This window comes from Grampus griseus (genome assembly GCF_964374135.1).
Source record: "Grampus griseus genome assembly, chromosome: 10".
Taxonomy (NCBI): Eukaryota; Metazoa; Chordata; class Mammalia; order Artiodactyla; family Delphinidae; genus Grampus; species Grampus griseus.
In genome coordinates, this window is record NC_139004.1 from 66,056,142 (window position 1) to 66,069,878 (window position 13,737).

At 41.9% G+C, this 13,737-nt stretch overlaps 1 protein-coding gene across 2 annotated transcripts in view; it reads left to right on the forward strand.

Annotated features, from left to right (window-relative positions):
• Positions 1–13,737, forward strand: part of RBM6 (RNA binding motif protein 6) — a 106,872-nt gene that overhangs the window by 90,128 nt on the left and 3,007 nt on the right. For both annotated transcript variants that reach the window (XM_082664651.1, XM_082664652.1), the window contains 12 exons: positions 472–532; positions 2,464–2,736; positions 3,181–3,341; positions 4,365–4,462; positions 5,144–5,186; positions 5,327–5,408; positions 5,653–5,738; positions 6,274–6,420; positions 8,376–8,471; positions 9,604–9,864; positions 11,671–11,745; positions 12,439–12,536. In XM_082664651.1, coding sequence (XP_082520777.1) covers positions 472–532; positions 2,464–2,736; positions 3,181–3,341; positions 4,365–4,462; positions 5,144–5,186; positions 5,327–5,408; positions 5,653–5,738; positions 6,274–6,420; positions 8,376–8,471; positions 9,604–9,864; positions 11,671–11,745; positions 12,439–12,536 — 1,481 coding nt within the window. The remainder of the gene's footprint in view (positions 1–471; positions 533–2,463; positions 2,737–3,180; positions 3,342–4,364; positions 4,463–5,143; positions 5,187–5,326; positions 5,409–5,652; positions 5,739–6,273; positions 6,421–8,375; positions 8,472–9,603; positions 9,865–11,670; positions 11,746–12,438; positions 12,537–13,737) is intronic.

The window sequence follows — 13,737 nt, forward strand, 5'->3', positions numbered from 1 at the left end:
CCTCCTCCTTCTGTGCCCTTTTTAAAATCAGTGTTTGAGAAAGGAATTGATCACTGGATTCTTCTCAGTTCCAGCCAAGCCTGAATAGGGTTGTCATAACCAGTTCAGGATCAAATTTTGGATGCAGACTGAGTGGTAACAGCTTTAGGGCAGTATATCCTATAAACCACTTAATAGTCCAGTCTTCTTAGTCAAGTTTACTTCCTGTAGAAATCCTTGTCCAGAGCAAAAGCATTTGGGGCTGCTCCAAGGTCCATATACCCTGTTAGAGGCAGCTCTCAAACACCAGCTCATCAGAGTCCACGTCAGCTCTGATGAGTGGAAGACATCAGACTGATAAGGTTTTAAGGTGATCTGGGATATGGCTTATTTCTTTCATTTTTTGGCAGTTGTTGCTGTGTTGGATATAAGTAAGATTTAAAAAAAAAATTTTTTTTTGGTCAATTTGAATTCTTTTCCTTTCCCTTGTAGTGTAAGGCCAGCACTGGTGGACACCGATCTTCATGTTCATTCTGCAAGTGCCCAAGGGAAGGTGAGTGGTGGTAGAGATGGAGGTGGTAGTTTTTATTTTGTGCACTGAGCAAAACAAATTTCATGCTTTCCTTGGCTTCAAAGAGTGATCATCCCTAAATACAAGATGATCTGTAAAGCTCTTAAAAGTGCAGTGTGATAGCTAACTTCGTGTGACCTGTTAGTAAATCGTTTTGGATCTCAGAGTTCTGCCAGGGGAATGAGATGGGTTATGGGCTCCTTATCCATAACACAGCTGACCAGATGTCAGTAGTATTGTTACTCAGAATACATTTTAAGGATATTAGACTGAGAAGGAGTCTACATGGCATTAGTCCATGTGGACACCCCACCCACCCTACCCCAGCTTCTTTGAAGTTATTGGGAATAATTTGCTATTGTTATTATTTTCTCATTTACGTTCTGAACATTTGAGGATCTTCAACACAAAAACATTTGTTAAAGTAACAGTAAAAATATAAACAAGAGACAATAATCAGGATTGAGGGTTTGTGTTATTTTTATAGAGTAATAAACCTAACAGCTTCTCAGTAACTTGGTTTTAAAGTTAATTTCTCCTGAGAACCTGTAGGTAAACAACCTTGAAGAGTGTGTCAAAGGCATCTGTAACAATAGTCCTATAACAATGACTGTTATGTGCCTCTTTCTGATATTATTCTGTAAGGAAAGCTAGTGCATGACCATAAAATACAGTTCAGTGCTGGGATCCTGTTAGTCTTCTGAAAGATCTGTTTGTTCCAAGGTTAGAACTTAGCATGCCTACAAAGAATTCCTTAGCTGGGCTTTTGGCCTATAGTGGAGATTCTACTCTCTAGTGAGGGCTGTGAAGCAGGTGTTCTGAAAATCTTTGGGGAAGGCTCTACATGCTCTAGAGACCAAACCAGCATATGGGAAGGTGAGTAAATAACTTCCCCATGGACAGGTTGGAGATTTTTAGCTTGTTGTATTACTTCAATTAGGCAAAATTGTACTTTTTCCCTCAAGAAAGACTTCTTTCTCAGTCTACTCTAACAAATGAACAGATGGTTTATAAAAACCCTTGAGCACCATACCACTAAGATGGCTGAAACAACTTTAACATGGAAACATACATAGCAAGTATTCATTGGTTGCCTGTCACTGCTGTTAAGTAATCTCTACACTGCTCCCATAGAATGTCTTTTTGAGCCTCATGACTTCCTCTAAGAATGAATTAATTGCAGAAATACCTCCAATTAACTGGACAAATTATCCTGCTTTAGAAAGAGATTTGAAATGAGTCATTTATATTTTGAAGGACATTTGCCCATTGTAATTATTTGCATATAAATGAGCTGTGTGCAGGTAGGTCTCTTCTTAGCTTCGCCGGAGAATAGGGTGTCTGGTTCTACAGAATTTGAGCAGCTATCTTAGTACCGTAACACTGGAAGAAGCAAGGCCCCTAGCCATACACGTTTGAGATAAGTGTTTCTAGCAAACTTCTAGCAAGGGCCATATCTTTGGTAATTTTGTCCCCAGATCTGTTCTATCATTGGTTATAATAATAAAGATCAGGGTCTCATGAAAGATTTAAATGTTGGGGAAGTGATAGAAAACTCGTAAGATTAAATTTTTTAAATACTGGGTAGTTTCTTCTGTTAACTATTTTATATGCTGTCTTATTAGCCATGCTTAAAGTCTGTCAGAGGACTTTTTTGTAGGTATTTCTTTGACTTTTAAAACTATTCCAGGGAATTCCCTGGTGGTCCAGTGGTTAGGACTTGGTGCTTTCACTGCTGTGGCCCAGGTTCAGTCCCTCGTCGGGGAACTAAGATCTCTCATGCCACGTGGTGCAGCCAAACAAAACAAAATAAAAGCATTCCAGTATAAGTATTTGGTGGCAGGTAAGGAGGAATCACAGTGTTTGGGGGGATAAAACCTGTTGGAGATTCTCTTTCTGTTCTGTTCCTCTAGCGACAGAGGCCAAGCAAGAATTAATAACCTACCCTCAGCCTCAGAAAACATCCATACCAGTACCGTCAGAAAAACAACCCAGCCAACCAAGGTCAGCTGATAAGGAATCTGAACCCAAGAAGCGGGAAGAAGGACAAGAACCACGCTTGGGACATCAAAAGAGAGAAGCAGAAAGGTATCTCCCTCCTTCGCGGAGGGAAGGGCTCACCTTCCGAAGAGACCGAGAGAAGGAGCCATGGTCTGGGGAGACACGCCAGGATGGGGAAAGCAAAAGTAAGTGGTTTGTTGGGGCATGTACCAGACCGTGACCACTGTGGTTGGAACATAGATTGCTTGTGTTGTGGCTCTGGACCAGCAGCTTCCTACACCCTAGTAAAACTGCTCGGCCTGATTGAAGAGGCTCTTGCTTTTCCCGGCCTCTCTGAAGTAATCTATATCTTCCAAATAGCAAGTTGCTATTCAGATGCAGCAAAGCATAACTTTAGATATCTAAGTATTGGGGAAGAAAAATATGAAGTATTTGACTAGCATTTTGTTATAGAACCAGCCTTGGTAGAGCAGGGTAACATCTGCAGTCATCTGCAGTAAAAAAAAAATACACACACACACACACACACACACACACACACACACACACTCAGGCTCTGAGGACTTCAAAAATGTAAACCTTTCTCTCTCTCTCCTTTCTCCTCTCCCATTTGTGCTTGGTTTGTTCAGCAATCATGCTAAAACGCATCTATCGTTCCACTCCACCTGAGGTGATAGTGGAAGTGCTGGAGCCCTACGTCCGCCTTACTACTGCTAACGTCCGTATCATCAAGAACAGAACAGGCCCCATGGGCCACACCTATGGCTTTATTGACCTTGACTCCCATGCGGTGAGTCGTAGTTATCCGTCACCACCACCCCCACCCCCTGGATCCCTCACCTCCTACTACCTCAGCCAGGGATGGCTGGCTATAGAAACCTCCAGAAGGTTTGAAGGACTTTAATCTTGGAATTCTCATTTGCTACTTGGTACCATAACCCCTCTTACTCTTTTCTTGGGGTTCATTCAGGTGAAATGACTGCCCTTGAAAGTTGGAACTCTGAGTGGTTTTCCAGATCCATTTTTGTCTTGTGGCATTTACAGTTTCCAGTTAAAATAAAGTGACAGCTTAGTCACTTGTGGAAAATCTGAGGACTAAACCTTTTCAAGATTTTAGTGAATTTTCTGATTTCTTAAAATCATTTTGCCCGGCCACAGACAGTTTTATGTTTGATGGAAACAGAGCATTTCGTCTTTTTCCTCAAAGTGTTGCTTTAATAGATTTCTTGTGGCTTGAAGTTTTAGTTGTGGGGCCCTTTTCTATGGAAGTAATGTGAGGATAGCAATGAAAATCATTGATATTTCTTAGATTTCATGCTCAGAAATCACAAGAGACTTTGTAAACTGAATCTGATGCAATGACAGTTGCAGACTAGAAGAGGATTTGAATTTCTGAAATTTATACCAAGAACTGATGTCTACTCTGACCATTATTCTGATCAACCCTTCATTAAGAGTTGCCTGTTTTTGCCAGTGTGCTCTTAGTATTACAGTTATGACCAGAACATAATGTTTAGAAATTTTTCTTTTTTTTTTGTGGTATGCGGGCCTCTCATTGTTGTGGCCTCTCCCGTTGCGGAGCACAGGCTCAGCGGCCATGGCTCACGGGCCCAGCCGCTCCGCGGCATGAGGGATCTTCCCGGACCGGGGCACAAACCTGTGTCCCCTGCATCGGCAGGTGGACTCTCAACCACTGCGCCACCAGGGAAGCCCTAGAAATTTTTCTTTTGAGAAGGAAAATCCATGTTCAGTTTTCTTTCAAGGGACATGTCCTTTTCCCTCTTTGGGTTCAAATGAGTCTTTGCTTCCCCAGGAAGCTCTTCGCGTAGTGAAGATCTTGCAGAACCTTGATCCACCATTTAGCATTGATGGGAAGATGGTAGCTGTAAACCTGGCCACTGGAAAACGAAGGTAAAGCAGAGGGGTGCTACCCCCACTCAGGTTTTTGGGAGGAAACTCTTATTCCTGGCTGGAGAGACAGGTAGTAAAACGTGGTGCTTTCCCAGTATGAGTTGCTTCAGGTACGTGTGTATGTTTTCTTTTTCTGAAGCTTGCCTTGTTCTGACTCTAGGTTTTTGTTTTTCTCTTTAAATAGCAGTACTAGGTACTTCTGTTTTTTCCCTCTTGATTCTCTGGTATCTTTGGGTCCCAGGTGATGGTACAGTCTTGGATGTGCAGGGAAAAAATTGCAATATATGCTTGCCCCTTGGAATCCTAAGAAAATGCTGTCTTGACTTTGTTCGTACCCCCATAGTGCTGGGAAATCTTATTCTTCTTTACTCCTTCATTCATCTTGACCCAGGAGTGGTAACTGGGAAATGGCTGCATCAGAGAGGCAAGCTTACAGGGATGGGGCAGATCTTGCTCTGGCACCCTCAACTCAGTTGCTGTTTTGCTTCAGCCGATAGCGTTGTAGAAGTCCCACTGCCCCTCCCCTCGGGAGTCTCTGCATCACCAGACTTGCTTACTGTCTGGGTTGGTTCCTTTCCATACAAAAGAGGGAAAAGAGTTTCTCAGCAAATCTGTAGGGTTGGGCACTCCTCAAGTGGCTTTTGGTAGCAGGCTCAAGACATGTTGTATTGTTTGTTGCAGAAATGATTCTGGGGACCATTCTGACCACATGCACTACTATCAGGTAGGCTTCAGCAGTTGGGGGGTGCTCTATTAAAATCCTCAAGTGACTGAAAGAGTGATCTTAAATTTTCTCTAGTGGGTAATTGTTAAGGTAAATGGCTATCAGAAGTTCCATAATTTTAACTTGTCTTTCTGTGATAGGGTAAAAAATATTTCCGAGATAGGCGGGGAGGTGGCAGAAATTCAGACTGGTCTTCAGATACAAATCGACAAGGACAACAGTGTGAGTGACCTTTGTCTTATTTCTATTGTTCTTTTTGGCTTGACTACTCATTCATTGAAATCTTCATGGTCACAAAGTTGGCAAGAGATGCAGTTGACTAGGGGTTATGTCTCAGAGAGCATCGTCTACAGGTTCTGTACTGTTTTGGGTTGGCCAGCCTCGTTCTTAGATTGTTCTTGATGAGTCCCCAGCAAGGGCTTCATTGGACAGGGACTAACACTGGCTCTGGTTTTATTCCCTCTAGCTTCATCTGACTGCTACATATATGATTCTGCTACTGGCTACTATTATGACCCCTTGGCAGGAACTTATTATGACCCCAATACCCAGGTGAGTTTTTGGCTTTGTTATTTTGTCAGTGATTCTTTTGAGAAAAGTACCTGTGATTTGTTACTTTGAAGGTTTTATTCCCTGTATTCTCTGGTTGCTCATTACATGAAAAGTATAAAAGTTTAAATCTATATAAGCTGAATATTTCTCCATTCAAGGCAGCTGCTCCACTGTTGTACTATGTGTACCTCATGTCTACTTCTTGTTTTAAAAAGTCCAGGTTTTATATTGAGTTATATTTATTTAGGTGGATTTTAAAGATGATAATCTTCATGTTAACTGTTGTACATATAGAAAATCAATGCGTTGTGGCATTACAGGCAAGAACAGTGCTGTTCTTGGAAAAATGGACAGTGAGTGGTCTGGCTACATCCTGGCCCCTGAAGTGGAGTTTTCGATTGTTTGATATGGTCTCTTCTTAGGCTTGAGGGAGAGAGCTGTTCTTTCCCTCAGAAGGGAACTGTGCTCCTTAGATCTGGAATTACTGGGAAAGTAAAACGTTCTGTAGACTTAACTGTTTCCAACTGTATTGCAGCAAGAAGTCTATGTGCCCCAGGACCCTGGGTCACCTGAGGAAGAAGACATCAAGGAAAAGAAACCCACCAGTCAAGGAAAGTCAAGCAGCAGGAAGGAAACGTCTAAAAGAGATAGCAAGGAGAAAAAAGACCGAGGAGTGACAAGGGTAAGATGACTTGTGAATCTGCTCCCTTTTCACCACATAATTACAGATTAAAAGAAAAGAGTCATAGACAGACGAGGTCTGGGTTTCAGGTGTAGAGTTACTAAAAAAGCAGGCAGTCCACTAGCCTCTTACAGCCTGTCGTCCCTCTCTTTTCTAAATACAGAAACTGTGGATGGTGGAACAAAGTGGCTCAGCTCAAACCCCAATACCTCAGCTCCACACAGTTTCACTTTCCTACATCCCTTTTCAGTGCTTGACTCCGTATACACACTTCTATAGGCAGGGGATACCATTTTCTATTCTTTATTCACTTTATATTTGATCATAAGTATTTTTTCATGTTTGTATAATACTCTTTATTACTTCCATGCCTGTATGGTAAAAATTCATAGTAAAACTGTGACCTTGTTTTCTTCATCATTCCTACATTGTTTGTCTCTTCTTTCTAATCTTATTCTGTTATAATATACAGCATTTAACATTTTCTTTTTTAAATTACTTCCTTAGGATAAATTTTCAAGAACAAAGATGATGAACATTTTTACATTTCCTGACATAAAATCAAATTGTTTTCCAAAGAATTATATTGATTCACCCTGACACCAGTTATGCATTAATGCAAATGGATGAATTAGCCTGTGGCTTAATTCATAACTTGTCTTTTTTTTCCCCCCCCTTCTAATACTACTAGTGTTTATGCAGATACATATATATAGAGAAAGAATCTGTCTGAGAACTTTTTTCTTCTAATTTTGTTGAGATATAATTAATATACAGCACTGTATAAGTTTAAGGTATACAGCATAATGATTTGACTTATATACATGATGCAATGATTACCACAGTAAGTTTAGTGAACATCCATTGTCTCATAAAGAAACAAAATAAAAGGAAAAAAATGTTTTTTTCTTGTGATGAGAACTCTTCAGATTTATCCTCTTAACAGCTTTCATATATAACATACAGCACTGTTCATGTCTAGTATTTATGTATATTATAATTGGAAGTTCTTACCTTTTGACCACCTTCATCCAATTTCCCCACCCCCTACTCCCACCCTGCCTCTGGTAACTACAAATCTGATCTCTTTTTCTTTGAGTTTGTTTGTTTGTTTGGGTGTTTTGTTATGTTTTTCTTTTGTTTCCCTACAACACTATGTTAGTTTTGGTTCACAACATAGTGATTCAAAATTTCTATACATTACAAAATGATCACCACTGAAAACTTAGACTTGAAAGTTATACTGGCTTAATATGTGGGGTTTTTTTTGTTTTCTTTATAAATTTATTTATTTTCATCTGTGTTGGGTCTTCATTGCCGCGTGCGGGCTTTCTCTAGTTGCGGCGAGTGGGGGCTACTCTTCATTGCAGTGCGCAGGCTTCTCATTGCGGTGGCTTCTCTCGTTGTGGAGCATGGGCACGCAGGCTTCAGTAGTTGTGGCACATGGGCTCAATAGTTATGGCTCATGGGCTCTAGAGCATGGGCTCAGTAGTTGTGGTGCACGGACTTAGTTGCTCTGCGGCATGTGGGATCTTCCCAGACCAGGGATCAAACCCATGTACCCTGCATTGGCAGGCGGATTCTCGACCACTGTGCCACCAGGGAAGCCCCTGGCTTAATACTTGGATTCTGCTTTTGCCCCTTATTCTTTCTAACCATATTCTCAATCATTTGTAAAATTAGCACATTAATGCCTATTTAGAAGGATTATAGTAAAGGCTGAAGGAGATAATGTATATAAATGCATCATCTGGTGCCTGACATATAGTAATCACGCAATATATACTAAATGTGATGTTTTTAAAGTTTTTTTTTTTAATTTTGGAATCATTATAGTAACATTACAGATATTTCACAAATTAAGAGGTTTGGAAAATCAGACTCATTTCAACAGGGTTAACTCTAAACCCAGCTTTTATAAGTATCATATAAAAATTATCTGGGATTTTGATCAGTTTCAGGAAAATGCCAGTGAGGGGACAGCTCCCCCAGAAGATGTCTTTAAGAAGCCTCTGCCTCCCACTGTGAAGAAGGAAGAGAGTCCTCCACCAGTAAGGCTAAGCTGATGCACTGGGCTAGGGCTGGGGCTGGTTCCGAATGGGAAGGGAAGTTCAAAGGTTGATGCCTCACTTTGGTGTTGGTCCTTTAGCTCTCTGTGTCTCACAGACAAGACTCTTCTTGAGTATAAGCATGAGGTAAATTTTCCTGTCTGCTAATAGGGGTATTGATGGAGAATCAGAGGCAGTTATCTGTCCTCTTTCCCTCTGCCTTGTGACATTCCCACCAGACTGGCCCTTTTTAAGTTAGAATCTCGGTCTTGTTAATTCTTCTCTTCTAAATGACCAAGGAAACCCATTTTCCTGGCCCTGATGTTTCCTACCTTTTGGTGCTGCATGAGAATCTCTTAGATGTCGAGTGCATGCATGGTCATTTTTATAGTTTGCCTGCCAGAGTGAACAATGCTAACATTCGTACCCATTTTTTAGATGCCTTTAAGTGATAGTGTCAATCTAATCACAAGTTATTTCGATTAAATACAAATATATAACAATAGAGACCCTCTGTTTTTATTTTGATTGATCATATGCCAGTGATCATGCATCATTATTTAACATTTCCTATAAGCTACTGATAAATACTTTTTGCCTGCTCTACATTATTGATTCAGTTCACTATAACATCTGTCCTAACCATGCCTTTGTCTTTACCTTACTCAGGAACTGAATCTGTCTACCTGAGTGTTTATCCTTCAGTTGCTTTTAGTCCATCTCCTAAATCTCTTTTGCTCTAGGAGTTACTGTAGCCTTGATGAAAGTTATCTTTCCTTTTCTCCATGGGTTACAGTGACTTGGAGGTGGTTGCTATCTCTGCCTCTTCAAAAGTAACTTTTAAACTCTCCCTGTGGTCTCTGTCAGTTTCCCTTTCTCTTCCTTCTCATCACTGTTCTGTTGCTAGAGTCACTCCTAAGGGAAACTTTCTGGCTTATCTCAGTGGACAAGGAGAACAGTCAAGCTCGAGCCATGTTGCTTCCATCTGGGAAATGAGCAACATGGTCAGTGGGCCTGTTTTGAACCCAGTTCATTATTCAGGCTAAAAGAAATGAGATGCCCATATCAGAATATCCAGAAAACAGGCCCCAAATATAGGTTGAGTTTGCGTTAATCCCTGGCCTTCTCCTACCAGCCTAAAGTGGTAAACCCACTGATCGGCCTCCTGGGTGAATATGGAGGAGACAGTGACTATGAGGAGGAAGAGGAGGAGGAGCAGACCCCTCCTCCACAGCCCCGCACAGCACAGCCCCAGCAGCGGGAGGAGCTGACCAAGAAGGAGAATGAAGAAGACAAACTCACTGACTGGAATAAACTGGCTTGTCTGCTCTGCAGAAGGCAGTTTCCCAATAAAGAAGTTCTGAGCAAACACCAGCAGCTTTCAGACCTGCACAAGGTATTAAGGGAAGGGCCCTGACCTTTCGAACTTTTGACTCTTTATCACTGTTGAGCATTACAGTGACTAAAGAAGCTTATGCTGTCCTCCTCAGCCTGTATCTTCCCCAACTCCTCTAATTAAATCAGTTTAATTCAAAAATGAGTTGCTGGGACTTCCCTGTGGTCCAGTGGTTAAGACTTCGCCTTCCACTGCAGGGGCCGCAGGTTCGATCCCTGGTTGGGCAACTAAGATCCCACATGCCATAAAGCGCGGCCAAAAAAAAAAAAAAGACAAAAATGAGTTGTTCCTCCACCTTTTGTTCATGAGTTGCTCTACATTAAGATGGTGCCTACCTTCAAAAAACTTCAGGGTGTAGACCCAAGGCAAGCATCATGGCTGTGGCTGGGGCACCAAACATGGAAGCTGTGCTGAAGACAGGAGGAGAAGGGGTCGTGGAAAAGGAAACTCACCTGCTGGGTTTCTCATCTTAGCTCTACCATTAACCTAAGAGTTGGACTTCAGATAAGGCCCTTTTCTTCTTTGATACTTGGTGGCTTCACCTGGTTCCATCTAGCTCTGACAGTGTGTGGTTTTCCCCAAGGGTGAGTCACATTCTGCCATCTCTTCATGTAGTGAGTTATTGCTATAAGCCATGGCACAAAAACTATTCTTGGGGTGTTAAACTGACATACATTGGTCCTCCCTTGCAGTCTTCTCATTTATATGTACTGGCCAAGGAGCCAAATTCTGGACAAGTAAAGCCCCTAGATGGACTCGTGTTCTCAGTATAAAGTAATTTCTTTCACACTCCTTTTCCAGCAGATGTTGCTAGAGCACGTGAGGGGATAAGATTTAGACTTTCTCTCAATATAAAACCCAAAGTCCTATGTAGCTAAAAGCTGAAAAGCTCTGCTTTGATGATAGGCACACCTCTTCTTCCAGCTGCCTCTGTTGAGGCTCTGCAAAGTTTCTAGGATTCTGAGAGGCTCCTTCTGACAACCCCTGCAACAGACTACCTCCAAGTTCCTTTGACCTTCTGGAATTCTGAGTCATCAGACAAAACATTTAAAATTCAGCTCTCTTATGAAAGTGCTAATAAATTGCTAAAGAGATTAAAAAGTTGTTGTCAGGAAAGAGGAGCCAGAGGTCTGATGAATCCACAAACTGAACTAGCCCTGGGACAGTGGAACGTGGACTATAGCACTTTTCCTTTCCTTGCAGTAATCCAATGCAAAGAATCCCCTTTCTGTACAAGAGCTGCTCTGGACACCTTAAGTTTCTTATATATGCCAGAAGGAGCCACGCTTCAGGAGTGTAGGACCCTCAAGGAGTACAGGACTCTCAGAGAAATCTGTTCATTTGTGACCTTGGAGTTCCTTTTCCTGTTTCTCTGTGGGCTTGAATAGTGCCCACAGAGAATAGTGTCTGAGGATGGCAGGTGGTAGTGGTGGTAGGCAGAGCATGTGGGCATTTGGTTTTCTTCACTGGTGTAGTCAGATTCCCCTCTTCCATTTTTACCTTAGGTAAAGAGATATAAACCAGATTTGTGTCTTCTACACTTTGGAGAGAAGTAGGATAAAATTCTGTCTTGTGTCACAACATGTAACTAATCTATGTGACAAGCCAGTGTTAGAACCTGGGTTCCCATTGGTGAGCCTAACGCAAGACCAGTTAGGGATTGTTGCTTGCATGGTGCCGTGATCACTTGGGAGGGTTAGTCAGTGAAAGGAGCTACAGTCCTAGAGCAGCTATCAGGAAAGGCCTAGAGCATTTCTAGGACCACTTTTTTTAGACCTACACTCATAGAACTCCCTCTCTTCTCAGCAAAACCTGGAAATCCATCGGAAGATAAAACAGTCTGAGCAGGAGCTAGCCTATCTGGAGAGGAGAGAACGGGAGGTAAGATTTGGTGACTTGTTACTCCCTTGACCCCCAACTCTTTTTGCTTTCTGGTATAGCATTTGTAGGCTGTGCTGAAGATAAAGAACGAAGAAGCCCCAAAAGATGGTGTATATATTTCTCAAAACTCATCAAACTACATTAAAGTGGGTACATTTTATAGTTTATAAATTATACCTTAGTAAAGTTGCTTTTTTTAAAGGTGATGTTAGGGTCTTTGGGTAGGTGAAATAACATTCCTCTTTCCTGCCCAGCTTTTAAAATCAATGAAGGAGTGTTGGATAGGGCTGCTGAAATAGCATCTTTTACTGTTAAAGGCCAAGTTGGAGGAAGTAGCTTAGAGTGAGAGCCAAATGGACTTGCTATCTAGACCAATTAGGCAGACTCACTTACCCAGCTACAGGCTTCACTGGCCCATGACAGGTCTTATGTGACCATCAAGAATCCACCTGTGGAGGCGTATTGGAGAGCACCTCCTCCTCAGAAGAGGAAAAGATAGCCTCTTCTTCCCAAATTTACCAGTTAGAGAAGCCACTACTTTCTCAAGAAGAATGTTTGAAGGAATGAGAGATTCCAGGAGTTACCAGTTGAATCCCTTCACATTAGAAGAAATATCGGGAATAAAGTGAAGCTTTCGCACTCTCCCACCCCCTCAGATGGGAGTCTCAGATCTGTTCTTCTGCTTACCAACAGGGAAGGTTTAAAGAAAGAGGAAATGATCGCAGGGAAAAGCTCCAATCTTTTGATTCTCCAGAAAGGAAACGAATTAAATACTCCAGGGAAACTGACAGGTAAGCTAGAAACTCTTCACTCAGCCTAGGTCTCAAGCCTAATGATGAAACCATCACTTTCTTTAACATGCTGCCTTTTTCTCTCTCGGGGAGTGAGGTTATCGGGAGCAGGTTCTGTCTGAACTCTTGAGCATGAAGTTCACCCCAGCCTTTTTACCACCTGTCTTAACACAGGGAATATGTATGTTTGCATGTAAGAATCACTGGCTGCTTAGCTGCTCAAAACCAGGGCTGGAGTGGCTATAGTGGGGAACCCTTTCTCTCCTCATCAGTAACACTGTACCTCCGTATTAGCCTGATAAGAATGTCACACTCTTGGACTTTTTTCTCTAGGGAACCTCCATTCTCACACATTAGGTGCTGAATAAATGGTTGGCTGCTGATAGAAATATATGATCTCTAGCTTCCTGTGCTTGTTTCTGGTCAGAGAGCTCCAAAGTTGTGAGTCCAGAGTTATACAGAATTTGCTGATAGCCCACTGTGTACAGGTACTGCACCAAGGGCAAGGAATATTCATGTGGACAAGACACATATTATCCTTGACTGTCTGAACAGAGAATAGGAAGGCTTAGGTGGTACTTTGTCTTGTAGGGCAGACACAGAAATCCGGTGGAGAAGGGGAGGGCATTTCAATTGGAGGGAACTGCATGCTTCATGGATGAAAGAGAGAGAGGTCATGATGCATTTGAGAAGCTGTAAGTAGCTTGATGGGCTGAACACTGAAGATAAGTGGTTGAGTGACAAGGAGATGAGGCTGGCTCAACAGACACAGTCCAGTTCTTGAAGTTCATGCTCCTTTAACACCTTGCTAAGACTTTGTCTTAGGGCAGTGGGAGGTTATGAAATGGTTTTAGGCAGGGTATTGATCTAGTGAAACTTGAACAAGTCTCTACATTGGTAAACAAAAGAACTAGTAGCGAGGGTAGAGTATGCCTGTGGGGAAAGGGGAGATAATTGATGGAGAAAGTCCCCTAAGAAGTCTAGGTGGGGTCTGGGGCTCTGGCATTCCAACTTATTTGTTCACAGCCCTCAATAAGAGATTATTTTGAATCATGGCCCAGAATATATGTATGTGTGTAAATAACTGAAAAAGAAATCTTCATGAAAAATACTTCCTTACTGTGCAGTAAACACTGACATTTTTATTTTAGTCTATTCTATTCGCATTTGTAAGAAGTGCTAAGTTGGGACCACTTAATCA